Raw genomic sequence first — 27,779 nt, 5'->3', positions numbered from 1 at the left:
CAGAAACTGCTAAAATAAAGTGTGAAAGATTTGCACAGCCCTGTATAAGTTCACTTCATCAACCCACGTTGCCCACTGACAGCTATAGGACATGTCATCATTCAGCAAAACCCACCATCTACACGTTTTTGCTTTGGTGCAGTTCTACAACATTAGAAATGGAAAGCTGCTTTGTACAGTGGACACTTTGCCAGTCAAGGATTCACAACACATACATGCCTTCATCCTCCAGGCTCAGGAATGACAAGGAGAGTGCTCAAGGCAGGAAGTCTGCTAGGAATATGATTACCACATATACAGTGTTTCAAACATTTCTAACGTGGCAACATCCTTCCTTAAGAGTTCTTTCTGTCAAGAAACTATTTCTTACTCTGGGCAGCAGCTAAATGCCACAAGGCAGATGCTAACATGCTGGTTCAAGAAACGAAGAGTCACTTTATTGACCCAGGGCCCTCACATTCCAAACACAGGCTTTGAAGTAGAATGGATTCTGCAAGGACAGACATTTTTAAATAGATACAAAACTACCTTTCTCTCTGAATAAAGGTACGGTGTATTCGGACTGGAAGGAAAATTTAAATAAATTCTACTTACGAGGCATGATCCCTTGGCTCACCAGCTCCTCCCGTGTCCGCCGCTGCTGGAGCTTCAACTGTAGCACTGCAAGGCGGCAGACAAAAAAATAAGTTGAGAACAGGTTGCTGTAGCGTGCCACACTACAGAGCACATTTTCCAGTACATTTTCTTCTAGCTGCAGAACATTACAGAGGACCGAAGCCCTGTCATCCCCACCCAATTCTAACTCTTGCAATTGCAGAAGTAGCCTCAGGCACCAAGGTTTCCGTAGTCTGCTGCAGACAGCAGAGAGAGGAAGTTGCAAGCAGTTTTAATAGGTTGATAAAAATCCACAAAGTATGAAAACAGGGCCTGTTGCTCAAGATGTTCTATAGCATCTAGCCCTTCGTAAGCCATGCAAGTTTTAAAAAGGAACAATAAAGGGACACCGTTCTGATGGGTATAATCAGAACTCTACATTCACATAGTGTTTGCTGTAATTTAACGTCAAAGGTTATTCTTACACATGAGATATGATTTACCTTATCCCTTAAAAGGCTGCATTAACACAACTGTCAAAAAAAAGGGTTCTTCTATGAAGAACCTTCACAGATTAAAGGAATCTCTGTTTCAATAGTCCTTGGAACAAATCTGACATCCACAGAATATTCTGAAAATACAATTCCTGAACACCCTGAAGCATCCCTCACAGACCCCGCCCCTTATCACTGTATTACATCTTGCATGAAATTTGATGAGCATGAGATTCTGCTGCAGCCGGCTGGAAGTGTCCCACACCTCCTCTAGCTGAACCAACTTATTTTTGGCCTGGATCTTGTTTCATAACTCTTTATTTGTAAACTCCACCCCTTCAACTCAGTATATAGAATCCTAATGGATATATATTTCTATGTATCTGAAAAAGTGTACTCTGATTCACAAAAACTCAAGCTGAAATAAATTGTGTTAGGCTTTAAGGAGCTACTGGATTTATGTAATGCCAGATGCAGTCTGAACTGCAGAGATTCTTTATATCTTATTAAGGAATCTTAGACTTAGTTGGTATTTTCTGATTGGGGTATATTCGGCTAAGAGGCCAAATACATTCTATTCTGTTTTCCTGGGGCTGCCATTCTAACTTTCACTGCTCATTCCAACTATCTGACCTTGATGGTGAGCATAAAGGGTATTGCCCAGAATTTCTCAAAGCTGCTTGTTTTTTTGGTTTGTTTTTATTCATATGCAGGAAATGTGATGCTATTTCTATCAACTTCTTAAGGGTATGGCGAGATTTTGTGCAAGAAAGGGAAAAGCACTATTAACTACTCCCAGGCCACAACTGGTCTCAGGGGACAGAGGGACTGGTGATAACGCAAATATAGAACTGGTTTGATTTCAGTGTCTTTGTATGGCATCCAATTTCATGAGCAACATTCTGAGGAAGGTCTTTGTGAATTCACAAGGTTGTCAAATCTACAAATGCTATCGTGAATTTTGCAAGACCTAAAGGAGCCCACCTGGCTCCTTCAGCTATAAAGAGATCTGAAGCCAAAATACTTACACAAATAATTAATAGTGAGGAAAAATGGGGACTGGAAATTATTAATAAGTTATAGATCAACATTTTACAGATACTCACCTCATTCTACCCATATTTTATTTCCTTTAAATTCTTCACCGGCTATGGTCAATGTATTATCAAACAGTGGATCAGATGTCCAATACTGATGGTACATACTGGACTATTGCCCTATATAAAATCTCCTAGAGCAGGATTCTTGGCACCATTTCTATGCAGAATATATAACATAAGGGAGCCTATGAAAATGTATCTTCCTGCTGATATGGAGAGAGCATGCAATTCACAATACTACTCAACACTCAGAGTGCAAAAGATTCAAAATATAGGTTAGCTGACCATTCTATAGCTTTACTAATAGTAAATTGTTTACCTGGTTTCATGTTTTAATTTGCGTTATATATAGCATAGTTTTTATTGTTGTACATAAGAACTAAGGGATGCCGTTCATCCTAGTATTGTGAAGTTTATGTAAATCATGCCATGAGTATGTGCACATAAAAGAAGCTGGTAAAAGTCAACTAAATCCCTCAGTTCCAATTATACTGGAATAAAATGAACCACTTTGTTCAACCATTCCATCTAAAGGGCTTTGGGCTGTTATGGCCGTAGAAGATTAGCAGCACTAACTGAACTCATTTACTCAGATTCCTAACCATCCCCAAAGATGGCTCAGGATGGCTCCTTTTCCTCCTTCTATCCAACATAACAATGCCAAAACTATTTCTGAGTCATATAAATCAAACTAACAGTACTTTACTGTTCCCTGCAGCAAAACCTCCAGAAGTTGTACACATGGTAAAGTTCTCTGTTGCAGGATATGGATGTGTGATGTACAGAAGCTCTGAGATCTAGGCAAAGACAAAGAATGTAGATTGTGGATGGTCTGGCAGCGATTTATGTCTATCTCAGTGGCAAAAAGGGAACCTGCTTGGTACCTTCCAATACTCAACATGGAAAATGAATCTATTAAAAAGCACTTTTTAGAAAAACATACAGGTGGACAATCAACAATACAAAGTATTGGAAATGTTTAGAGTACACTGGAGCACAAAGGGTTGCATGCCATGTATGCAAACGTCATAACATACTATGCCAGTTTCAGAGTTATTCCATCATTCACCAAAGAAGAAATCACACTCTATTTTATCTCCAATAATTTTTAGCAATTGCTAAAACATACTGGCCATGAAGTCCATGCTGATCCCCACAACTTTCAGTTTCTAATTAAGCTCTAAGACCATTCTAGATATGCAGGCTATATCTCTAGTCAGAAAGCAAACAGGACTGTGAATCATATAGCCCTAGATAGATGGATAGGGCTTCTCCTCCAAATGGGAGCAACAGAGTACCTATCCAGAGGGACACTCTAACGCCCTATGCCCCTTGCAGAGCTTTTAGCTCTGCGAATTCCAATAGGCTGGTGGTCCCTGGCTCACAAGAAGCTCATCTGGCCTTGACCAGGGCCAGAGCCTTTTCAGTCCTGGCCCCTATGTGGTGGAATGAGCTCCCGGAAGAGCAAAGGCCCCTGACTGAACTAACACAATTCCACAGGGCCTGCAAGATGGAGTTCTTCCACCTAGCATTTGGTTGGGTTGAGGCTGGATTGAGAGGAAGATCTTGAAACCCTCCTCTAAAATGTTCCAGGTAACATCATTGCGTGGAAACAATGCTGGATGGGGGGGGGGGTGTTTGATGACTATCGTTTGACTGTTTGTTATGTTTTTTTAATATTGCATTATTTTTATGTTAGTTGCTGCTAACATAATATGTGGCTGGGCCAAGAGTGGAGGCCTACAGATTCAATAAATAAATAGCCCCAAATGGGAGGATCAGACAGAGCACCTATCCATGGGAGGTGGTATGATTATAAAATCTTGAGGGAAGATTTTGTCTTTTGTAGGACCAAGCAAGGGAAGATGAGTCCCTTGCGTGATGTGCCCGTATCAGTCCAATATGCCTCAAGATCCATGAAGGACTGCAAGCCATGAAGCTACGGATCCAATTTATTCCTGTTAGCTGCTATATTATTTTATTGTCTTGCCTTCTCCTATGTGCCTGTATCCTTCCCCAGCTCACTGTGCCCATGCAAATAGTTATATATGGCTTCCCCCCACTTCTTTAAATTTAGAACAGCCTCATGGGCAAAAGGACTGAGTTCTGTGTATGGCAGCTCTAAGCTAAGACAAACTAAATGCATCTGCACAATGACAGAGAGAGGCGGAAGTGGTATTGTCAGATTCTGCCTATCTCTAAGTGACATGCATGGTGGCAGCTACTCCTTGAAAGTGAGGAGCTACTGCGTCAGGGGAAGCAATACCCAAACAGCTTTAGGGAGGCTGGAGAAGCAAGGTGCTCCATTTGTTTTTCCCCTTACTTGAGAAGCTCTTGAAATCTCACTCCATTCCCCTCCCCCCAAAAATTCCTGTTCTCTAAGAAGTAACTGGACTCAAATCTACCTGCACCCTGAACATACAAGAAAATCAAAACATCCAGAAAGTCATCCAGAAAGTCAAAACCAGGGATCTCTGCTTACTAGCTGAACAGCATCTGAAACAGAAGAATCAAGTCTGTCATTGACCAATTGTTTTTAACATCATTTAAAAACATTTTAGGCTAATATGATTGGCAACTATTGCATACGTAGTTCAAACTGGACGCAAACTTTTTCAGATTCTCCTTTTTAAGGATTGCAGAAACCTTTCTACATACAACTGCCAAAATCTGTCTCACTAGAGAAAATCATCTTCTTCCTCAGTTGCTCACCAGTGAAGAAGAGAGCCCAATCTTTGGTCCAAGAGAAGTGGCATTTCACAATGAATTAATGGCTGAATAAACCTGTGAGGTGAGGTGGTCACCCCTGCCTTGAAGTAGGCAGTAGGGCATTCACATCTAAGGAGACCACAAGAACTGAGTAACTTCTCAAATATATAATTCTTGACCCAACTGATTGAACAAGGAGCGGCTGGGCACCTTAAATGCTTGCAAATGTTCTTGGGAACCCAGAATTAGATAGAAAGGTGGTATGGAAATGTTTAAAAATAAATTAGCCAGCTGGTTTTTAAGAAAGAGAAAGCATGTGGGGAGAGGAGGCTAACCTCCATGATCATCAGAAGAATAAATCGACAATTTTAACTATTTAAATACTACATATCCCACACTTCTCAGAAAATACCATATCACGAACACAAAAATATCAGTTAGTAAATCTAGCTATGCAAGGGTATTGCAAAAAATACCTAAAGTTATTCTGCACGATGGCCTCATACAAGCATATGCTTGCATTATTGAGAACCTTTTATCGGCATCCAAACTAGGTCTGATCCCAACTAGGTCTGATGACCTCCAAGACAAATGTATGGATCAAGGTGTTTCGACTGAATGAATTCATAAAGAAATGCTCTCTTCCTCAAAACTACACAAAACTTGCTGCCAGAACAAACTAGCAATTAAGGGAAGCCACTGATAGGGTGGGTCAAAAGAGCCAAATTGCATAAACAGTATGAAAAGGAAGTGAAAACACCCAATATAAGCAGATGAAAGTATATAAGGGAAATGTCAGGTGGGATGAATGTAATTTCAACTTGCAGTTTCAATGCTACAAAGGACAGAGGCTGCACTTTTAAAGCACCTTTTTCAAAACAAAAATGAACATAAAGTAGCTGTCCTGATTTTAAAAGTTATGATGTATTCTGAGTTGCACATAAAGCTTGCTTCTAGCCAAGTATCTACTGATGGCTTGATTACTAATCAAGCTTCTGTCCATATATTTACCAATAAAGGTCTTCTGCTTCTGTCCATGGTTTCCACCCAAGTATCTAATTTTCTCCTAATGCTTAGCCTTACCTTTTGTTACAACATGTATTGGGCTCTGTTCCTAGAAATTTGTGCTTCAGTTCTGGAATACTACTACTAAAGCACATGGAATCTGTTTTTACTACAGCCATTTTAAAAGTATTTCTTTAAATGATTTATATCTTGCGTACTTCTCAAAATCTGCCCAAAGCAACCAACATCATAACAAAATACAAACCTACGTATTAATAATTAGAATAACTCAACACATGCAGACATGTCCTGCTAAATAGTCCCTCAACTTCCTTATGCATCTCTGACCTCATCTCACTGCAAGAAACAATTTATTTTCATCCACAAATGCTCACAAAGTTTATTCACAACAGATAAATGTATAGGATATAGGTTTGTCAGACATTTGAGAAAGATGCAAACACACACACACACACACACAAAACTCCAGGGGATGTGCCTTAAACTTCAGCATGATTGTCTAAAATGTTTTCTTACAATATAATGTGCCAGTGCAACAGCCAAAATGAGATCGAATCTCTGAAGCACTGTATGCTGCTTAGTACAATGCACCAAAAGTTTCAGTACTTTCTTGCCAGATACTCCACAAGCTCAGATCCACGGCCGAATGGGCATCAGTGCCCATCAGCAAACAAGTTTTTGCCTTGTAAATGAAACACGGTGCCATATCGGAATAACCTCAGAGTATAACACTTTAATCCACTGATGGCTGAGAGGGAATGTGAACTATCTATGCACTCTGGCAGCCTGTGCCGTTCATAAGCATATAAGTGAAGCAGACTGTAAAGGACATCAAAATTAAAGAGATTATATGGCTGCCTATTCCATCTCAGGGAAGAAACCCTGTAATAATTGATGCTATAACATGGCACCAACAGGCATACGAAGGAAAGCCGAGATAAATTTCAACCTTCCACTGCATCAGAAAGTACTTCTATGATGCATGCAAAGCACTCAAATATTGAACTTAAAAGCATTTTGCCACATAAATAGTTCTGTGGAACCTGAAGGCTTCCTATCTACATTGTGATGTTTTAGCTGGTTCTGATAAAAGGTTTAGAGTTCAGTGGCACTTTTAAGAACATCAAATTTTATTTGAGGTATGAGCTTTAATGTGCATGCATTGTATCTGAGGAAGTGTGCGCGCACACAAAAGCTCATACCGTGAATGTTGGTCTTAAAGATGCCACTGGGCTATAAAACTGTTCTGCTGCTTCTGATGAACACGGCTACCCACTAGAACAGGGGTAGTCAAACTGCGGCCCTCCAGATGTCTGTGGACTACAATTCCCAGGAGCCCCTGCCAGCATTCGCTGGCAGGGGCTCCTGGGAATTGTAGTCCACGGACATCTGGAGGGCCGCAGTTTGACTACCCCTGCACTAGAACCTGAGGAAAGGTGTTATAGCACTGCTGTCTCTGGGTTTTCTAATGGACCAAAAGAACTACCCACTATTTTAAAAATTCAATTCACTTCTTTATAGCTTTCACAGTAGCTACAATCAAGACAGGGGAAACACTTGTCAATTCAGTCTAAAATTAGCAGAGGAAAAGAAACCCATATTAATATCCTGGAATATCGTAACACTAAGAAGCAACACTGCAGTAGCTTCCTTATTTTAAGTTCAATACAGGCTTGCTGTAGCTCTTTAGGGTCAATCTAAGTAATATGCAAAGTCTTTGCAACTAAATTTGACACCACAGACCTATGATGAACAAAAATCTATGCTAAGACAGAATTTTAGGCTATATTTGACACGGCTAAATTTGTACAGTCCCCACCCCTGGGGGAACCACTACTTCAGTTTAGCATCTCTTTGCTTTCCTCCTGGATTGCTCAAACCAATCCAGTGTCTTGCCCAAATACAAAGGAGAAACTGACAGGAGGTAGTGTAACTGATGTGTATAAAGGTAATTTAAATCAAGAAAAAATGGTCATGCACAAGAAAAGGCTGCAGCAAAATCTATGCCTCCCCAGCTAAGTGGAAGCACCTTCTCTGGAATAGATGCATGTCACCTTAAAACATGAAGCTTCATGCCAACAGGGAAGGGATAAAAAAGAATGAATTGGTTATATATTTATTTAAATCATGTCAAATCAAGTTAAATGCTCCCACTACAGCCAGAAGTCACAAACCATAGTTAGAAATGGGTTTCTAATTCTGGTTTAGAAAATGAACACTAACCACAGTCCCTTAAATGGAAAACACAGCAAACTAAGCCGAAATGAGGAAAAGCATCACACAAGGGGGAGAGGAAGGAAAGAGTACAAATATTGGCAGGCAAGTTCCAATTGAGCCACTAAGTTACGGAATGCCTTTCTACATAATGAATGAACCATGGATAATCAATGTTTATTATTATGGTCATAAACAAGCACATCCGAATATAATATAAATTAGTTCCATGCATAAGACAAAATTCAATGGGAGGTAAATGTTCAGAAGGACTACCTCTTAGGAACATTAAAATACTACAATGTATAAAAAGACTTTAGTCACCAGTAATTGGCAAATTCTAAAAATGGTCATGCAAAACTTTGCAGTAAGTGAGGACACATGTGGATTTCTATTGATAACTAGCAATTTTGTGTACACCAAGTCTGTTCAGGCAAAAGAGCTCAGCTCAGCTTGCAGGGTGTGCGGCCACTTCCCCTGCAGACTTTCCATGCGGCTTTCCCTCCCCACAAGGACAACTGTGCTTGGCTCTTCAGCCAACTTGTCTCCTTCCCCAAAACAGAGTGCTCAGCAGTACCTCTTTCTCACCAAGGGCAGTCAAGAACACCCTTGCCAGCTTTGCACTCCCAGCAGGCCTGAAAGGGGGGGGGGCTGGCGTTTGTCATAGGCTAGCTAGCTTTAATAGGAGACTACCCCATCCAAGATAGGCTGCAACCTTACTCCCCAATGGACTTTATCCCTGACCACATGCATTTTTTTTGGTCTGGATTAAACTCCGGTTCACTTCTCACAACCAGCTGTTCACTACCTCTAGAAAACAGTTTACAGTCAACACTACCTCCCTGGATTCAGAGCAGTGTCATCAACATACTGCTGGAACTATACTTCAAAACACACAACTTTTCCAGGTTTCATCTGGCTACTAAAAATCATAGGTGGTAAAATGGAACCCCACAGCACCCATAAACCAAAGCACAGGACAGTAATCTCTCAGCATCAATTTATGATACCTCTGAATTAGACATATATGAGTGAACAACTGCAAAAAGAAGCTCATTTCGCGAGGTAGGGGCCAGGACAGAAAGGTTCCTGGCCCTAGTTGAGACCAGACGTTCTTCTCTAGGTCTAGGAAAAACCAGCTGGTTCATATCAGCAGAGTGAAATGCTCTTCAGGGGGTATAGCCAGCTTGGCAGTCCCTTACATACGCCAGGTCCAGACTACAAGTGGCCTTGGAGGTCAATACCAGAACCCTAAACATGATCTGGAATTCAACTGGGAGACAGTTGCTTAAGAATAAGCTAAACATGCCCCCCCCCCCCAAATGCTCTTTTGAGAACCTGTTGCATTCTGGACCAGTTGCAATTTAGGGTCAAAGATAAGGGCAGGCTCAAGTAGAGTGAAGGGCAAGAATCCAAGTAGTGCCATACACCTGTCCAAGGATCTTCTCCTGGGGAAAAGAATCTAAGCTGCAATTGATTTATGGCAAACCCATAGGGTTTCCAAAACAACTGACTGAGGCCTGTTAGCTCTTGCGCATCAACTCTGGACTTCCCAGGTAGTCTCCCACCCAAGTACTAATCACGGCTGACCCTGATTAGCTTTCTTGATCTGACAAGAACAGGCTAGCCTGGCCATCCAGATCAGGGCAAATTAATTATTCTCCTGTCAAATAAAAATGCACACAGGCACAGCTCAGCAAGGTAACTCTTCTCTTACCACATGAGAAAGCAACAGTCAAGTCACTCACAGAGCACAATATAAAATACACCAAAGTGAGAGTTTAGACTGAGGAAGATTATGGATGCTTTTATGATTAAGGGCGGGGAAAAGGCTTTAGCTCACACCCTAAAATATCCCTTAATCTTGCAATATAGCTCTCTAGTGAATGATATTATGCTGGAAACCATCTCTACTAAGCACATTTGCAACAGGAAAAAAGGTTATTGATTCCACATAGTAATTCCCCAACTGATCCTTCACAGGAGCTAGGGATAGAAGAGGATACTTTATCGGGAAACCACCCATGACCAAAATATTTCCCTCCATAGCACTATAAGTTCTTTGTAGCTTGAGCAGGTCAGTTACTGCCATATCCACATTTGGCTGATTCTCAATTGCTCTCCATATCTCAAGTGCATGCCCAGACTCTGTTTCAAATGTTGTATGGGAAGGAACTGAAAAAGTATCGACAGGTAAATTTCCCCAATGAAACTGAATGCAAAGCAAGTAGGGGTTATTTAACCATTTAAGATTATATTCCTTTGGCACCATTTTTTTATTAGCATAAACCATTCATTTTACTATAAGATGCAGCAATGTAATAGTTATTTTTTCTATTTATTTGTTTTATCCTGACCCTCGAATCAAAGCAGGGCTTGGGGGGGGGTCTACTAAGGTAACAGTACAATAACAATAACAATAAAACCATAATTTAAATAACATCAGATTAAAACTGAACACACAGCTTTTGGCATAAATATCCACAGTGTTGTGGAGTCCACCAGAATTAAGTTAGCAGAATGCATGATGGAATAATTGTCTTACATGCCCTACAGAAAGCAGAGAAGTTCCACCGGGTAGGACTTTCCTCAGACAAAGAATTCCATTGGATCAGGGCCAAGATGGAAAAGGTCCTTGCTCTTGCTGCTTTCATAGAGCATCCCTGCATAAAGTGAACTGTGGTAATCTAGTCTGAATCTGAAAGGCACATGAATCACTGTGGAGATGCCAGACCCAGATAAGTAGAGGGATAACTGATGGGCCTGGCAGAGGCAGAAAAATTCCTGTTTCACCTAGAACATCTGCTTCCAAAGGTAAGCAAAGCACCCAACCAGACCCTCAGACTCTTCCCAGAGTCCACTGAAATATCCTGAACACCATTTAGAGTAGGCAGCCACAACCCCCTACTGGACCAGCTAGCTCCCACCACATGTCTTCAGTCTTAGTTGGATTCAGCTTCAGCCATCTCTTCCTCAACCACAGCATCTAGACACAGTCAGGGCTGAGAGGGCCATCTTGGGCTGTTTATCTGGTATGAGAAAGAGCTGGGTGTCATGATTGCGTCTGACTCAAAACCCTCTGACAAGTCCTGCTAAAGGACACATATAAATATTGAATAACACTAGAGACAGGACTGAATCCTGTGGAACCTCACAGCCTAGTGGATGCCTGGTCAAAGTCCTGTCCCCAGTGGCTACCCTTTGAGTGTGCCCCTGGAGGAATGAGGGGAACCAAGATAAGACAATTTCCTGCTATCCCAAATGAGGCTAGGCATCTGGCTAGAATTGAATGATAAATTGTGTTGAATGCAGTTGGTAAATCTAGCAATATAAGCAGCACTGATCTGTCACAATCAAGCTGGAGTTGGAGGTTATCTATGAGAGCTACCAAGGTCATCTTCAGTATCAAGCCCAAGCCTGAACCTGGTTTGAAATGGATCAAACGCAGATGTCTCATCCAAGAAATACATTACATACATGCAAATACATACTATAAGACTCACCAGAGAGATGGTTCTTGTGTAAATCTTTCAGAATAAAGGGACTGGCTTTCAATAAATTAATCAAGACAGGAAATAAGGATGGTGAAAAAGGTTCACATTTTGGACACCTATAGAGTCTTGTGTATAAACAACATTGTGATGCTCTTCATACTGAGAAATTGCCTAAAGGGTCCAAATTTAACAGAATTGTGTTCCCTTTGATACATTGCTGAAATTATCTGTTTATGCCAAAAGCAGAGATTGATTGTTGAGGCTGTCTCTGGACAGAAGCTTTCATTTCCACTTGCAAGAGCTACTTTTCCAACTAGGATATTTCTAGCTGACAGATAAATGAACTACAAAAATGATGGTAGTCCTTAAATTGACTGAGTAAGGATTCAGATCATCACAAACTGGGTATTGTACACAGGCAGTAGGTTTTCTGAAATTCATCAACAGAATATCTGCACAAGAATTCAGTACTAATCAGGTCTACACAAACTATGATCACCTACACTTGTTTTCACCGAACAAAAAAGCAATCACAAGTGAAGTCAATGCTCTACAAATATATCACAAATCAATTTATACATATCACACAAATTCTCTTTGATAATCTGTAACCGTTTTCATTGTCTGGTGTACAAGAATGAATGATATATGTAGTGAAATGATTTTAGGTAATTAACTAACAGTTCTATTTTGGTATGTTTGTAAGCTATAATAAAAGTTGAGTTCAATATTTAAGTATTGCATAGAGAGGGACTTGCCAGTTGTTTAGGGACTTGCATCCTTCAGCGTGGAAGTATATGATACTTGCAAGCAAGCACTGGTTGTGATACAACAAGGAGAACCCATGGTTTGAGACTGCACTACAGTTCTCTATCTGTCCCTTGGTAACCAAAGTCATGCAGTCAATGGTTTGCAGACTGGTTGAAACAACAACCTATGGTTTGCCAAGAAACAAGCAGAAAGGAAATCGCAACACTGGGGGGGACACATATGCAAATGATTGGTTCTAAATCAATCGACTTGCAATGGGATGGGGAGAGAGAGAGAGACAGTATAGCATCCTGCCCATAGGCTGTGTCACATCTCTAAGTTGTGGACAGAAATGTCAATAGCAAGTTTCATAATGCTTTCTCTGAGTATTGTTACTCAATGCAATAGTGTGAGACCAGAAATTACGGTCTACAAAGGATTGGCAATTCCCCACCCCTGCACCGACATATACAAGAGGTGCAATTTCCTCGAGTGCAGGGCACTTCCCTAGAGCTTATACCATCAGCCTCCACAAACACATTTCACAAGCACAATTGGTATAACAGGCATGCAAGGGAAAACAAAGAGCAGCAGTGAAACAACTGGGTGTCACCGGACTCCAATCAGCTACCCAGAATTTTAATATAAAATTTCCAAGTGAAGTCCTTAATAGCGATTCTGCCTTCAGAATATCTGATTGGCTGCCAAGACTTATATTCTCAGTTATACATGACTATTTATTTAATTTTCTCTTGCCCCCTCGAGCCTTGAATTTGCAACTAGAGGGGGAAGTTGGTGGCAATTCAGGGTTAATTACTTGTGAATACCTTTCCTGGTTTCTGCCCAGGTATCCCAGTTTCTGCCTAGTGCTTAACACTAAACTTTGTTATGTCCTGCAGCTTGCTCAGTTCCTATTGTAAGTTTGTACTTAGATTCTGTCAAACAACCTGTTTTCACTGCATCATTAAAAATGTATCTTAATGTTTAAGAGATTCATATCCTGTGCACTCTTCAGAATCTGCACAAGATTACTAACATTTTAACTACATTAAAAAAATTCAAAACCAAGCAACAATTAAAAGAACTCAATAAACGAAAACAGCACCCAGAAGTTCCAGCAGTCATCAGCATAAAAACAGGCACACCCAATTTGTTGCTGGCCCCACACATCAAACAGACCATACCCTGAACTTGATTTTTGAGTTGGGGATAAATTTTGGCCTGGCCCAATCAACCAGGGTGCCATGGTAGGACAACTACACCCTGAAGGGCTCAGACTGACATACCACAGCCTCCCAGAGGGTTTACCCTCCCAGAGAACCGATTTACACTTGTCCCAAGGGACTTATGGATCTGATTGGATTCTGGAACGCTACACCAATATCTATCCACATCCCCTTCTTGAATAATTTCCCCAGCATAATTGAGAGAAGTATCATTAGAAAGCACAGAAGGGGTAGAAGCTTAAATGTTGGCCTGATCTTGAAATTGTGAGCAAATCCCTTCCTAAATGCTTCTATCTTATATAGGGAATTGGGTTAGCAATACTAGCCCTTGTCCTCTTTGTACAGATTTCTATGATTACAATACAACAGCACCTATGTATATAGGGACAAGCTTTTGCAACTAAGACATTCAACTGGACAATTTGTTCCTCCCCTGGGCTTAAATGGCCTCTCTAATTCATTTTATTTATTTATTATAAGATGACTTAGGGTCAAGACTGGTGATGTCACAGTTCAGCTGGCAACCTTGGCTATAATCAGAGTCAATTCTGGCATTCCTAATTTAATCTATATGGTTTGGGATACAGCCCAGGAAAAATAACCTTGTAGATTTTCATGTATACTAAACTATTAGAAAGGTGAACATCATTCAATTAATAAAGGAAGCTTGCTTTCACTCTCAGCATTGTTTGCCTTCTGTTTAAGCTGAATGACACATCTCAGGCATGACAACTACAACTCTAAAAACATGGCTTAGGATGGGAATAGGAATCTGTGTAGTAAGATGATCCAGCATCCTAGATCTAATACTGAGTTTGGCCAATTCTCTGCTTCTCAACATTGCCTAAGCCCAGTATGTCCAAAATCCCTTTCTAAAATAATGTTTTTTCTCACCTTCAAATTCTATCTAGACTCTTCATAATTCCAATAAACCATTTCAAATGTTCTATTTTGTAGCATTTGTAACTTCACCATTTCTCCTAATGTGATGATCCCATTTGTTTGTTTATCCTGCTTTCTTCACACCATCTCCCTTCTGTCATCATGCATTCCACTTCCTTCAAACAAACCTTTTACAGTTCCTCACACCACTTACAATAACATGAACGCCATTCAACTGGGAATGTTGGTGGCCATTTAATTTGTTTTAACTGAATTTTAAAATTGTAATTCTTAATTATTGTTTTAATAAATTATATACATTAACTGTAATGTTGTACACCACCCTAAGATGGCTTGCTGGAAGGGCAGTATAAAAATCAAACAAAAAATTCTGCTCCTGGGTTTTATTTCACAATTTTCCTTTCTCATAGAATCTTAGAGTTGGAAGGTACCTCGAGAGTCATCTAGTCCAACCCCCTGTAGAGTGCAGGGAATGGCCACAAGAGCCCAGCACCTAGCCCTCCAGATGTCCATGGACTATAATTCTCATGAGTCCCTGCCAGCATAGTCCATGGACATCTGGAGGGCTGCAGTTTGACTACCCGTGACCTACACAATCCATTCTGCCCACCCACTTGCAATCTGCCTAAGTCCACAGAATTAGCATTTCTATCAGATGGCTATCTAGCCTCTGCTTAAAATCTTCCAAAGAAGAAGAACCCACCACCTCCCGAGGAAGCCTGATCCACTGAAGAACCGCTCTACCTGTCAGAAAGTTTTCTATAAACTCTGAGAATCATCATACTGGGATGTTCACAAGCGGTCTATATTCATTACTCAGCTTGCCACCCTGCCTCTTATAAAAAGTCAAAGTCCTCACTATACTACAGCTACTCCCCAGGACACTGAAACAGGTGCCGGAGAATTCCCCGTATTTGCCCTAAGAATTAAGTTTTCCATGTATTCTGAAGAGTACTTCATAGAGTGGAATTAAAGCCTCCAATAGAAGCTGGAAGGCATCGCAAGTATCACAACCCTACTAACATACACTAATTCATTGGGCATACCAGAGTTATTAGTAATGTAGTAGAAACACCACAGATTTGCCAAAGCTTGGTAAACTGGCTGCAAACAGGCAAGAGGACAACACTGCTACAAGACCCCAGTAGCTTCAATGTGCACGCTATTAAAAACGGCCAAAGGCAAACAGGACAAAGCTTACTAACCTTCCCGCAAGCTGTGGTAAGAATGCTGGCCCAAGCCTACATTCTTCCCTTCCTTTGACAGAATTTCTGGAAGAGGAACAATCACGCCATAAGTGGGCTGAAGGGTTTTGGTTTTGTCCAACATACTGCAAAATCTCTCAGGTCCCTCTCAGACCTGTGGAAAGCCGTTTAAATCCAGAAAGCCGGGGAAATGTAGAACTTTCACAAAGCTCTATCAATGCCCCACTCTCGCCAGAAATTATTCTAGACCGCCATCATCTGAAGAGAAGAAATCTGTGAACCCCTAGCCAAAAAAGAAAGAAAAAAAAGCTTGCCAAGTAGCGGATTCACTTATAAAAATGACTTCCTTCCCCCAAGGGGGGAGGCACGTATCCATGCACACAGTAAAGGGGCTACAGAGGACGAAACTTCAAGCTGCCCGGCTGTGCACACTGACAGATGGATGGATTCCTTCATGAAGCTGCTTGCACTAACAGCTAACCTCACTCACCCAAAATAGTACGCAGTTGGCTTCTCTACTCAGACCTCAAACACTTGCTAAGTAATCGTTATCAAATAACTCTCTCTCCTCCTCCCAATTCCCACCTCTGAATCCTAAATCTTCTGCCCAGAAAGTTAAAAGGGAAATATTTAGATCAGAACGCATTTCATCTGGGGCATTGTTTTAAAAGCCCTTAGTATCTTTTGATATTATGGATCCAACACACCTGACTGATCCCCCTGCACTGCAGAACTCACTTCCATAAATGCATTTTGAGATGAGAAAGGAAGAATGCCCTCTTCTCCCTCATGTCATAACCAATGAAATCTGATCAGAGGATTATCAAATCTACCTAATACAAAAATCTAACTATGTAACCCTATGCAGAGTTATTCCAGTCTAAATGCACTGAAACAAACAGGATCAGACTGGAGTTAACTTTGCATAGGATTGCACTAGTGCAAGAGTGGCAAACCGTGGCGCTCCAGATGTCCATAGACTACAATTACCATCAGCCTCTGCCAGCATGCAATTTGGCCACTCCTGCACTAGTAATTGCCCACAATATGTGCTCCTTTACCCTGGCCTTTAAAAACTGCATATCAGGAGATACGTCGTCTTCTGCTTGCTTGTGGATTGCCATAAATCAATCCTCTTTTTGCAAACAGAAATGATTCATAATAATTACTACACAAGGAGACTTAAGTGCTTGTACTTCACAACAAACAGCTACATGACAAAGATCAAGACAAGTCGGTCTTGATCCAACCAGGCGAGAACAGACTAATTTTGCTCCTGAGAACAAAAAAAATATCTTTTGCCTACTGAGAAATCCAAGGCTCTTGTTGAGCAAGGACAGAGGACTGGATAGGACTAACTAGTTCTTAAAAATTGTCCTTATACATCTACATTTTACAACAATCTTTGCAAAAATCAAGACCTACATAAATATCTATACCCGAGTAACTGTAAACACAAAAGGGAAATCACAATTCCATTCTGACATGACTACCTGAAACTACTTGTGCATTATCACACGCATACTACTTAAACTTGGGATGTTCATAGGAACCCAACTTGCTGCCTACAATGACCTTCCATGAGACTGGGTAAAACTGCTAAGTATGCGGCACTGTACGTGCCTGCCCAAAGTGTGCTGCTTATAAACTTATCCTTCCAGGCAACTGGCCGCAGCTGCTCCAGCAGCTCAGGAGCTACCTAGCCATGATGGACAGGTGGCCAAAAAGAAACTCTACTCACAGTTTGTCTTAGGGGCAAGAGTCAGCCAGCCTGGGAATCTGGATATCTGCCCAGCTGCTACAAGGCTTTATAGCAGCAACCCCTGCCCCCATAATATGTGTGTGCGCACACACACACAGGGGGGATGTACTTCCACCCTAACTTTAGGCTGCATTCTGCAACTTCTGCATAAACTTTAAATAGCATGAACTGTAGGTGCAAGTATAGCTGCTGAAGCCTGAAAAACTCCGAGCTTCCTCACATCTATACTCCTCCCCACTTCCTTTCCCATGGTACTTTCATTACATCACAAGGTTTTAAGATTTTACAACTGCATTTAAGATTTTACAACTGCCAAAGTGTACTCTAAACCTAACAGACAGATTGCCACTGCCCTTCAATTTTACGATGCATCCATTCCCCAAAGGACATTCAATTCAGCCTCTGTGGAAACTTATTTCAAGTACTTGGGGTGTATATACTAAAGCAAGCCACCCTTGATCAAACAAACTAAATGCAACATTTATTTCAGTGCTTCATCTACACAGAGGGTGGAACCCCTTCTGGCTGTTCTGGAGTCTCACTGGATTGTTTCCATAGCCCCACAAGTTCCGAGCGATGTCAACTACCTTGATTTCGCTCTAAAACCAATACCATCAGACAGAAAGGCCAATTCCCATGTTGGAAACCTTTCTGACTGTGTGTATCCACACAGGATATTAACATTTAAAATCTGCTTACTATGCTGATGAGCAGGTCATGTGGAAAGTCTAAATCAGGGGTAGTCAAACTGCGGCCCTCCAGATGTCCATGGCTAGTTGAAGCTAGTTCAGAATAATGTTCTGTTAAGTTGCTTGTTCTGTATTTGTGCATGGAATAAATTCTGGTTCTCCTGTGATTTATTTACAAAGTCATGTACATCAGCTTCATGCCTGTGGGAAAGGGGGTTTAGAAATCTACATGATCTAGATCAGTGGTCCCCAACCTTTTTATCACCAGGGACCACTCAACTCTGGGGACCACTCACCGGGGACCACTCAACGCCTTTTACTGAGGCCCGAGGGGGGGGGGTAGTTTACTCCTCTACTCTCAACCACTGCCCTAACGCTCTCTGATCGCTATGGTAATGTTTAAACATCCCTTCAAAATAAGATACAGACACGCCACAACAATTAACATAAGGAACGTTTTATTTTCATGGAAATTTTAACTCATGACAATGACAAATCAATGGGAACCCTGAGCTTGTTTCTCTGCAACGAGATAGTCCCATCTGGGAGTGATGGGAGACAAGGACACCCAAAGTGTGTTCTAAAGGGCCGGGGGGGGGGGAGAAGGTGTCCTTCAGGGCCCACCTCCAATTAGTCGAAGGACCACATGTGGTCCGAGACCCACAGGTTGGGGAACGCTAATCTAGATCACAACAGCAATTGTTGCACAGCCTCTGTCTTGTGCAATATGAGGAAAACTCTCCATACTTGTGTAACCGTGAGCTCTGACTATAGCATGGTATTCTCTATCTTGGAGACAACTCAGCAGATCCAGCAACAAAAGACAACCATTTTCTGTCTCTTGATCAACATAGCATAGCTAGTTTTGCAGCAACAATACTTATTGTCCAGGTTCTTCTGGACCTAATTAAGTTGTTGATTGCATGGAAGACTTTCACAGTCAAGATTCCAAGACCCTCTATCTTTGTCTGAGCTTCATTCAACTAATGTCAAGCCCTACTTTATATTCCCCCATTACAGGAAATGAAATTCTCAACTGCTAGGAACATAGGTTTTCTATTTAATAATCCCAAGGCTCTGAAATAACCCCCCCAAGTGAGATCAGAATCTGTTTCTCCCTCTTAATTCTGAAGGTTTAACAACAACAACAAAATCTATTTCCCCTGGTCTCCAGTAGATAATACAGGGCCTCATTTTCATTGGTATGCTACAGAAATCTGTTGTGTGTGAATGCTTACTTATTTAGTGCTTAATGTTCTATATATTCTATGTATTTCTTAGAAATCTGCAATGTATTCATTTTATTTTTAAAAGTTTGCTGCCTCAGCAAAGACCTTTCTGAAGCAGCTATTTTCCATCCATTATAAGTGTTTTTATTCTAAACAACTGAACTTAAAAATACCTTTATGCTAAAGCTTTCCCTTGTTTAAAAAGAGTTAATTTATCAACAAGACTGTTCATTCATGCAAACAGGTAGCACTGACAGTTCAATCCTATGCAGAATTACTTCAGTCTAATCCCATTTATTTAATGTTTTTACTTGAGAAATCCTGCATGGGATTGCTTGTAAAACACTTATGTGGGAAGGGGTGACCAGCCAGAGGTGTCCCACTGACCCTTTTTATTATGCATTAGAGGCAGCCAATATATATAAATTCATGCTCAGTTATGGGCAATAAACTTGGGGAAAGTCAGTTTTACTTCCAGATATGTAAACTAAAATAACAATCTGATTCATAAACTTGAAAGTAAAAGGTACTAGCTAAAGCACTGGAAGGCTTCCACACACTGGAATAAGGCTCTCCATACCATAGCACGCCTAGGAATGTTATATGCATTCAGAAAGGTGAACTGAGCAGAGTTCATAACTCTAATTGGGGAACCGACCTGTTCCTTTTCTGTGTGCCTAGTATCACTTCCAGACGCCGCAAAATGCTAGCAGAGGTGCAGCTGATTGTTTTCTTAATTAAAATCTTCCTTTTCTTGTGTGACACAGGGACAGAGGGGGGGTCCACCCTGCCATGTTCCCCCATGGGTCACTCACTGCCTATGGGTCACTCACTTCCAAGTTCACAGCCTACTTGTGTGTGTTTGGACAGATGGGAGAAAGTTAAAACCCTTCTCCTGCCCACTGATTCTCCATCAAAAATGGCCCTCACCTGCTCCCAAACAGGGACAAGAGAGAATCAAAAAGCTATGGAAACTCTAGCGTCTTACAGTGTAGGCCTTATGCAGAGTTAATTTGTTTTAAAGGAAATTAAATAGACATTTCTGATAAATTGCAGACTGTCTACCATTACTAGTTTTTAGCAAGACACAATCAAAAGGGAGAATTAGCTTTATGCTATTACTCACCTATATTTATTTTTAAAGTAATCCTCACATTAGTTCAATTCAGATGACATACCAAACCATGGTTGACTTTACACCAGGGATAGTCAACCTGTGATCCTCCAAATGTTCATGGACTACAATTCCCATGAGCCCCTGCCAGCAAATGCTGGCAGGGGCTCATGGGAAGTATAGTCCATGGACATCTGGAGGACCACAGGTCGACTACTCCTGCTTTACACTATCTATAATTCAGGTGTCAAACTACGGTTTCAGGTTCTAAACATTCAGAGAAATCATGATTTAGAACAGCCTGCCTGCATCTGTTTTGCATTTATAACAGCATGTCTGTCTTTATTATGAAGCCTTTTCTAGAGATGGAGCAATCACTATAATTAGCAGAGCTTTTAAATAACATTTGCCCAGTAAAAAGGGGAAAAATAATTAAAAAGCTGGATACAAAGATGCTGGTTAGATACGCTCAGCTGTTCTGGCCCCAAACATGCGGAGGACTAATCTATGCTCGAAATAACTTTGTGTGACTGGACAAACTAGTGAGTGTCCAGGTTGTGCCAGATGTCAGTTTTTTTATCTGTAAAATATTTAAACAAATCACAGCATGCCTGTGTTCTCAGAATACATTTTTCAAGTGTTCAACAAGCCAGACCAAGATTCAAATGCCCATTGTGATCACTATTCCTTGTGCAAGTCATTATCAGCTTAACCCATTTTACAGGGCTTTTTTTAAAGGATAAACAAAAGAAGTCTATGTATATGTTTGTTTATTTATTAGATTTTTTTACCCGCCACTCCCAATGGCTCGTGGCGGGTCACAAAACGTCTGTGTAAAATCCCCAAAGGCGTACAGGCGTATTAATACTGATATTTATATTTCTATAGCAATGATATTTTCTTATGCACATTTGGGCTTGCAAATCAGGGAGGAAAAAGAATCTTCAATTACAAACATGTGGAATGAAGACACCATAGCTTTACCTCTAAATACTTCAGCAGTTTCTTGGACTGCTTTCCTTTGGTGGCACTTTAGAACAGTTCCTGACTATGGGATTGTATTTGAGCCAGTGCTACATGTTTCACGGTTCCTCCTGCAGAACTTCCCTGGTGATAAAATCCAGATTGCCAATAAAATATTCTTTTACCATTCAAACTGTGCCAGAAGAAACAAGTCTGGTTGCTGAGGATGGCACACTGGACAAGTAGGTAGAGCTACGTTTTAAATAAAACACTGGGACAGCAGGGGGTGCTCTAGACCCAAGAGGTGTGTTAGCATAATACAAGGAATGCAAGGGTATCCATGACAAAGTTGTTAGACTGTGAGACTCTCTGGAGTACTGAGCAGTATAACCAATTCTATTTCCTACACTGTGCCATCTTTACACCTAGTAATAGGAGAAAGCTTAACCAGATGTCTAGAGTGTTACAGAATTCTCCTCTGAGACCTATGAGAAAAGTCTGGCTAAACAGCTGTAGAGATATTTTCAGCTCAGGATTTCCTGTTTTAGGAAAAGAACTAGGTCATCTATTGGGTTGTTTCCAGCTCTCTAATGTTTTTTACTCCGTTAATAATTACACTACAAGCAATAGACTGTCCAGAATCATTCAGATCCGTTACCAGTGAAATCACTCTGACTCCCCCCCCCCGCCCCAAGCAAGTTAATTAATGAGACCCCATAAGGGTAGCATCTAAGTATGCTTCCTTCCTTTATCAATAAAAGTAATCCAGGCAGTTTTGAATGCATGTTTAATAAATACTCCATTCTCTCTAAAACTTTCAGTAGAGCAGGATAGAAAAAAAAACATTAAGTTTCATTTAGGCTATCACATAGAACTAATGAATCAGAGTGGAAAATCTGATAGACAATAATATCCATAAATAATAATATTTATTTTCACAGTGAAAGGAATTGGAAGGGAATTAAGGAATGCCTGGCCAATGAATAGCTTTTTCCTTTAATCTATCACAGAAACAATGAAAGGCTTGGCACACATAGATTAAGGGAAATAAAGCTAGTAAAATGCAAATATGTTGTAGATGGAACTACTTAATAAATTGTGTAGAGCTGATACTCCATTTCTTGTACAAACACAGGAGTTCCATATTGCTGATATGAACCAGGAAGTTTCAACCATCACAAGAAAGAATTCTGCTGCTTCTTGCTTGGGAGAGCCCAACAATTCCAGCTACTGATCACAGGCATGCTTCTAACACAGGAAAGTGGAAATAATCTTAATGCATCATGGTTCAAACTCTGAACAGATGTGGCCATATACTTATTGCAGTGATAAGAATTCCTCCACCAGCAAAACAGTGCTTCACATTTCATGCAACTATCACACCTGCTGCAACTACATCCATATTAATCACAGAAAAAACATGTAACAGTGGACTGGACATTCATTCACATCTAATATATAGCAAAAACATACAAGGAAGCTGTTCTCTGATGCATGTCCAATTAAACAGCCATTGTCAACCAGGACTCACAAATACCCTATGAACTAAATGTTTTTGGATGACAGCAACAAATGCAGATTCAAGGCAAATGCAGATTCAAGGAATTGCACAAGATAAGCAGCAGAAATTATTCATTTATGATATTTAGAGCCTGCCTTACTCACTGGTACTCAAGGCAGATAACAAAGAATAAATCAATAAACAGGAAAAAAGTACGGCACGAGTATGACTATGACACATTAAGTAAAAGCAGTCATTACATTAAGCCATCTGATGCCATATGATAATTTTTTGCTAAAATGGCTTAATTTGGATATTATGACAGTTTACTAATTTGCCACAATTTGCTTTTGCCTTATATCTCCATAGTTATGATGGCTGTTCATTTAGTCAGAGGAAGATGCCTGCACTCAAAAGCTCACACCTTGAATAAATCTTTGTTGTTCTTAAAGGTGCTTCAGACCAACACAGCGACCCATTGGAATCAAACATTACATAGTACAAATCTATGCAGTTCAGAACCATGTAGCACAAGCTTCTTTCTGAACCATATTGTTACAGTGCAGCCCTACCTCCTGCATAAAAAGCCCTCTTAAATAGCTCAACCTTGCACGCCCTTCTCTGACTCTTGCAGATCTTATCAGAGTAACATTGGATGTGGCCAAAGGCCTCTTAAGAGAATCTCAGTGAACAAGGAGGACAGAAGCTCATTCACAAAGCAAGACAGCCAAAGTGATGTAGGGATTAGTGCTGGATTAGGATTCAGGAGATCCAGCTTCAAAACACCACTTTGCTTTGGAACCTTGCAGGCTGACCTCAGGCCAGACACCATTTCAGCCTCACCAGCTTCACAAGGTTGTTGTGAGGGTAAAATGGAGGAGAACGATGCCGCAAACCACTTTGATCTCCAAAGGATACGACTATCATCCATCCATCCATCCATCCATCCACAGAGACACACACACATATATATAATATAGACCAACACTATTCCCCCTTCACACTCTTTCCTTCTGAACAGGCTTCATGGGTTTGAAGGATCAAAGGTTATTTGGCAAATCAGCCAATCTAATACTGGTAAAATAATCAGGGCACTTCCACAAATCGAAAAAAATAGCATTACACCTCTGGCCAATCTGACCTTCTTGTCATCTCACTACAGTCTGCCACCTTTTTTGCACTTCTTACACCCCACAAGCGTGGCTGGAAATGGCGGAAGAAAACAATGCTGTTTATACGTGACTCTCTTCTGCCTGTCAATCAAGCCAGACAGCCAATCCCCTTAATCAATAGTTTTCCATTGAAATGCTTATGCATCTAATCATAGATACATAGTGCTTTTTATAATGCCACCTGATTATGGAATCACGAGTCTTGAATCATTTAAAAATTAATCTTGTTTCTGATTTTTGGGCGGGTGGAAACTGTAGAGAGACATGCTTTGTGTGGCAACTTTGGGGGGGGGATTTTTTTGCCCACTTGTATGCTTATTCATTGCTCCAGGCCATTTGCTTAAAAAAAATCCCATCCCCGGGAGAAGGGAGGCGGGTGCGAGGGCAGGACATTGAAGGCGGAGATAACGCTTCTTCGCCTCCATACGTTTCTTTAGCGTGTAGTGTGCTGGTTGTCCGCTGGGGGAAAGTGCTTTTAGTTTGGGGAATCCACTTTATGCAATTCCCCAACTAGCGCTTTAAAATGGAAGATGTAGTCAGCTGTTTGCTGCCTGGACACTGGATGTTAGCAATGTCATGCAAATCAGTCGGAATATAACGACTACCTAAGGTAAGCATTTCACTATATTTAACAGGTGCGGAATGGCTTCCTCTATTGTATTTGTTATTGGCTTCAGGGGATGTTTGTCTAGCATCAAAACCTGTCCTTAACTACTAATTTTCAGACTTTTTGCTGAGAATTCCCATGTCCTGTTCGGAATCTTGTTCATGGCTCAGCATGATGAGCCAAACACACTGATATGTTATTTGAAAGTGAAAATGAAGATTACTAAATGCAGTCTGATTCAAATTTAAAGGAAAGCTTTCACCTTCAACCCAGGGCTAAATATGTAAGCTCTTTATATTGCTAAAGGAACTTTACTCACACTGTGTCCTCTGTTTTACCTCTAAAAATGCAAAATAGATTGTCACAGGGTATCACCTAACCAGTCTCATTTGTGAATGTAAAATATAAATTGTCACTATACAAAGGCCTTTTATACTATATCAAGAACTGTTTTCAGTCTATGTGTTTGTATCACAGTTTTGGTTCTTTATCTTTCTATTAACTTTATTGGCTGGAAGATTCACCTGATGCTCCCATTAACAGATAGTTTCACCTACAGAAAAGGGGGGAGGAGGAGTCATTTAAGTAGAGCATAGTCAATGCAGGAAATAAAAGAATTTGAACAAGCCGACTCAGTTCGAGAAAAAGAATTAGGGACTGCTTTGAGAGAGATGTATCCAGGAACAGCTTCTTGGATACAAACTAATTCCATTTTAATCTCCTACCATGTATTCCTTTGTGTGGATGATGGTTTTAATCTCCTTTTACACTCTGTGTAAATGATTCAGGATGTTACTGAATGTTCTTAGAAGAATTCAGAACAATTCTGATGTATGGTAACTGTCCTAAATTGGTTGGATGTCTGACCTAGCATACTTGAATGGTGAAACTAAGGTTTATACAGTTTATTAGACTGCTCAAACAATCTATTAATTCTCAGATTTATTTTTAGCAATCTTGGAGTGCAGTATAAGTCAATTCTAAACCTTGCTGCTCAGGAATCTGTGACAAATGGTCCTTCCTTCCTCACCCCCACCCCAAAAAAATACCCCATTGTTCTTATAACATCCTAAACTCTAGTTGCATTAAGAACTCAAGAAGTTTTAATCAATTCCCCACACACACAAAAAGTGCATACAATAAAAACAACCTTAAACATTCAGGCTTTCCAATCATAGCAGCAGTTCTTAAGTTCAGATACTTAAGAGTAGTAACAGATCTCTTTAAAGTAGGGATGCAAACAGAATGCCCTGTGCAGGGCAGAGTTCTTGCTGAAGAAGAGGAGGAGGAGGAGAAAGGGTGGGGGGAAAAGAGTCAGTCATCCTAACTTATTTCTCCCACGATTCAGTTCCCCTGAAATGTATTTGCAGGCCCTTATCTGTGGAGATAGACAATGAACTACTTTATAGGTCTGTTGTAATGATGACAAGAAAACATATGAGAGGCATTCTTAACAACAACACTCTCTATAAAAATCCAATGCCCTGAAAACCAAATACTACTCAATATCATTACTCTCCCAATTTTGTATATACATGAGATCTCTGCAGGGCCCCATAAGGCCAGAAGAAATTTGCCTCTGAAGTTAGCAGAAAGAAAAGTACAGGATGGGAGAGGTTCAGCAGGGGACATCAAAGGCTTCTACCAGAGTCCTTGGAGAGTCTCTGCCTGTCAGAACAGACAATACCCAGTTTGGGGGACCAAGGACCTGACTCAGCAGAAGGTAACTTCATGTGTAGACATGTAGGAGTGACCGCTGGAATGATCGGAGCAGCCACAAAGGTTTATGCTGGGAGCAATGGTCCTTCAAGTATGTTTGTCTCAGGGTGTTAAAATAACCAGCTCCTGGAATGGAACAAATCAATGACCAGCACAAAAATCTCAAGACAGCATAATATGACATGGTGGTTCATTCCAGATAATATAGGAGCTGCCACACTTTGGACCAGCTAAAATTTCCATGCTGACTTCCAAGATGGCTAGAAATTTCCAGGCAGCCCCAGAGAGGGTGTGTCACACAGTAATCTGCCATTAAGGTTGCCATAACATGAATCACTGTAACTAAGCATGCTGTAAAGGGCAATTTCAACACTAAATGAATAACTCCTAACATACTCTGCCAGAACCAGATTTGTTCAATTCAGAGTGGGCATTGCTCTTCCTGCTCTCAGGGCTACCAACCAACACCACTTTGTTCTCCCTCAGACACTTGACCATTGCATCCAAGCATTAGCCGAGAAAGTTGCTTATTTAGTTCGTACATGGATGCTACAGCCCTGACCTGGATAGCCCATCTAGTCCAGTCCCATCAGATCTCAGCAGCTAAACAGAGTCAAACCTAATTGGTATTTGGATGAGAGATCCAGGGTTGCTATGCAGAGGCAGACAAGGGTTGCTATGCAGAGGCAGACAAAGACAGACCACCTCTGCTCCCCTCTTCTCTTGAAAACCCCAATGGGTTGCCGTAAGTTAGCTGCAACTTGATGGCGATTTCCAGCATCAGGGATGAATCACAAAGTTATAGTTCTATGTTACAAAGCTACATCCATTCTGAATATTCAAGAGCAAGAGAAAGGATAATAAATCACATCTCCTCTCCCCATACTTATGAATGCTGTCCAAAGAAGGGAGATAGCATCTTTCATCCTTAAGGTAACTCCTGGGGGAAAGAAGCATGGACCATTTCTTCTCTTGTTGTTTCTCCTGAGTGTCTAAAGGAGCCTTGAGAAATGTTCCGTTTGCCACTGGTTAATGCCTACATTTTATACATGTAGAAGGAGTCTGTCAGTCTATAAGTGGAAAAAATTAGTGTGGGCATTTGTGGTTTGTGAGAAATGTGGAGAATGTCTGAAGTGGATTCAATCGCAACAACAGCGATTTCCTGAGCTTTAACTGTACATTTTGTACAAAAGAAGACAACCAGAGGGGGGGGGGAGGACACGACTCAACCATTCAAAGAAGCTGAGCCAAAAATCATTATAATTTTAGAACGTAGCAGTTTCTGTAAGAATCCAAAGCAATCTTGAC

The 27,779-nt window shown here is 40.8% G+C and overlaps 1 protein-coding gene across 7 annotated transcripts in view; it reads right to left on the bottom strand.

Moving 5' to 3' along the window:
• The window catches only part of MRTFA (myocardin related transcription factor A), a 111,050-nt gene that overhangs the window by 36,473 nt on the left and 46,798 nt on the right, over nt 1–27,779 (bottom strand). For 4 of the 7 annotated variants that reach the window (XM_077339403.1, XM_077339405.1, XM_077339404.1 and 1 more), the window contains one exon: nt 595–660. In XM_077339403.1, coding sequence (XP_077195518.1) covers nt 595–601 — 7 coding nt within the window. In that variant the 5' untranslated portion in view covers nt 602–660. Of the gene's footprint in view, nt 1–594; nt 661–15,715; nt 16,113–27,779 lie in introns of those variants that run through there. The other 3 variants (XM_077339398.1, XM_077339401.1, XM_077339402.1) reach the window with 3 other exon arrangements.

This window comes from Paroedura picta, chromosome 5 (assembly GCF_049243985.1).
Source record: "Paroedura picta isolate Pp20150507F chromosome 5, Ppicta_v3.0, whole genome shotgun sequence".
Taxonomy (NCBI): Eukaryota; Metazoa; Chordata; class Lepidosauria; order Squamata; family Gekkonidae; genus Paroedura; species Paroedura picta.
This window is presented reverse-complemented; position numbering and strand designations above follow the sequence as displayed.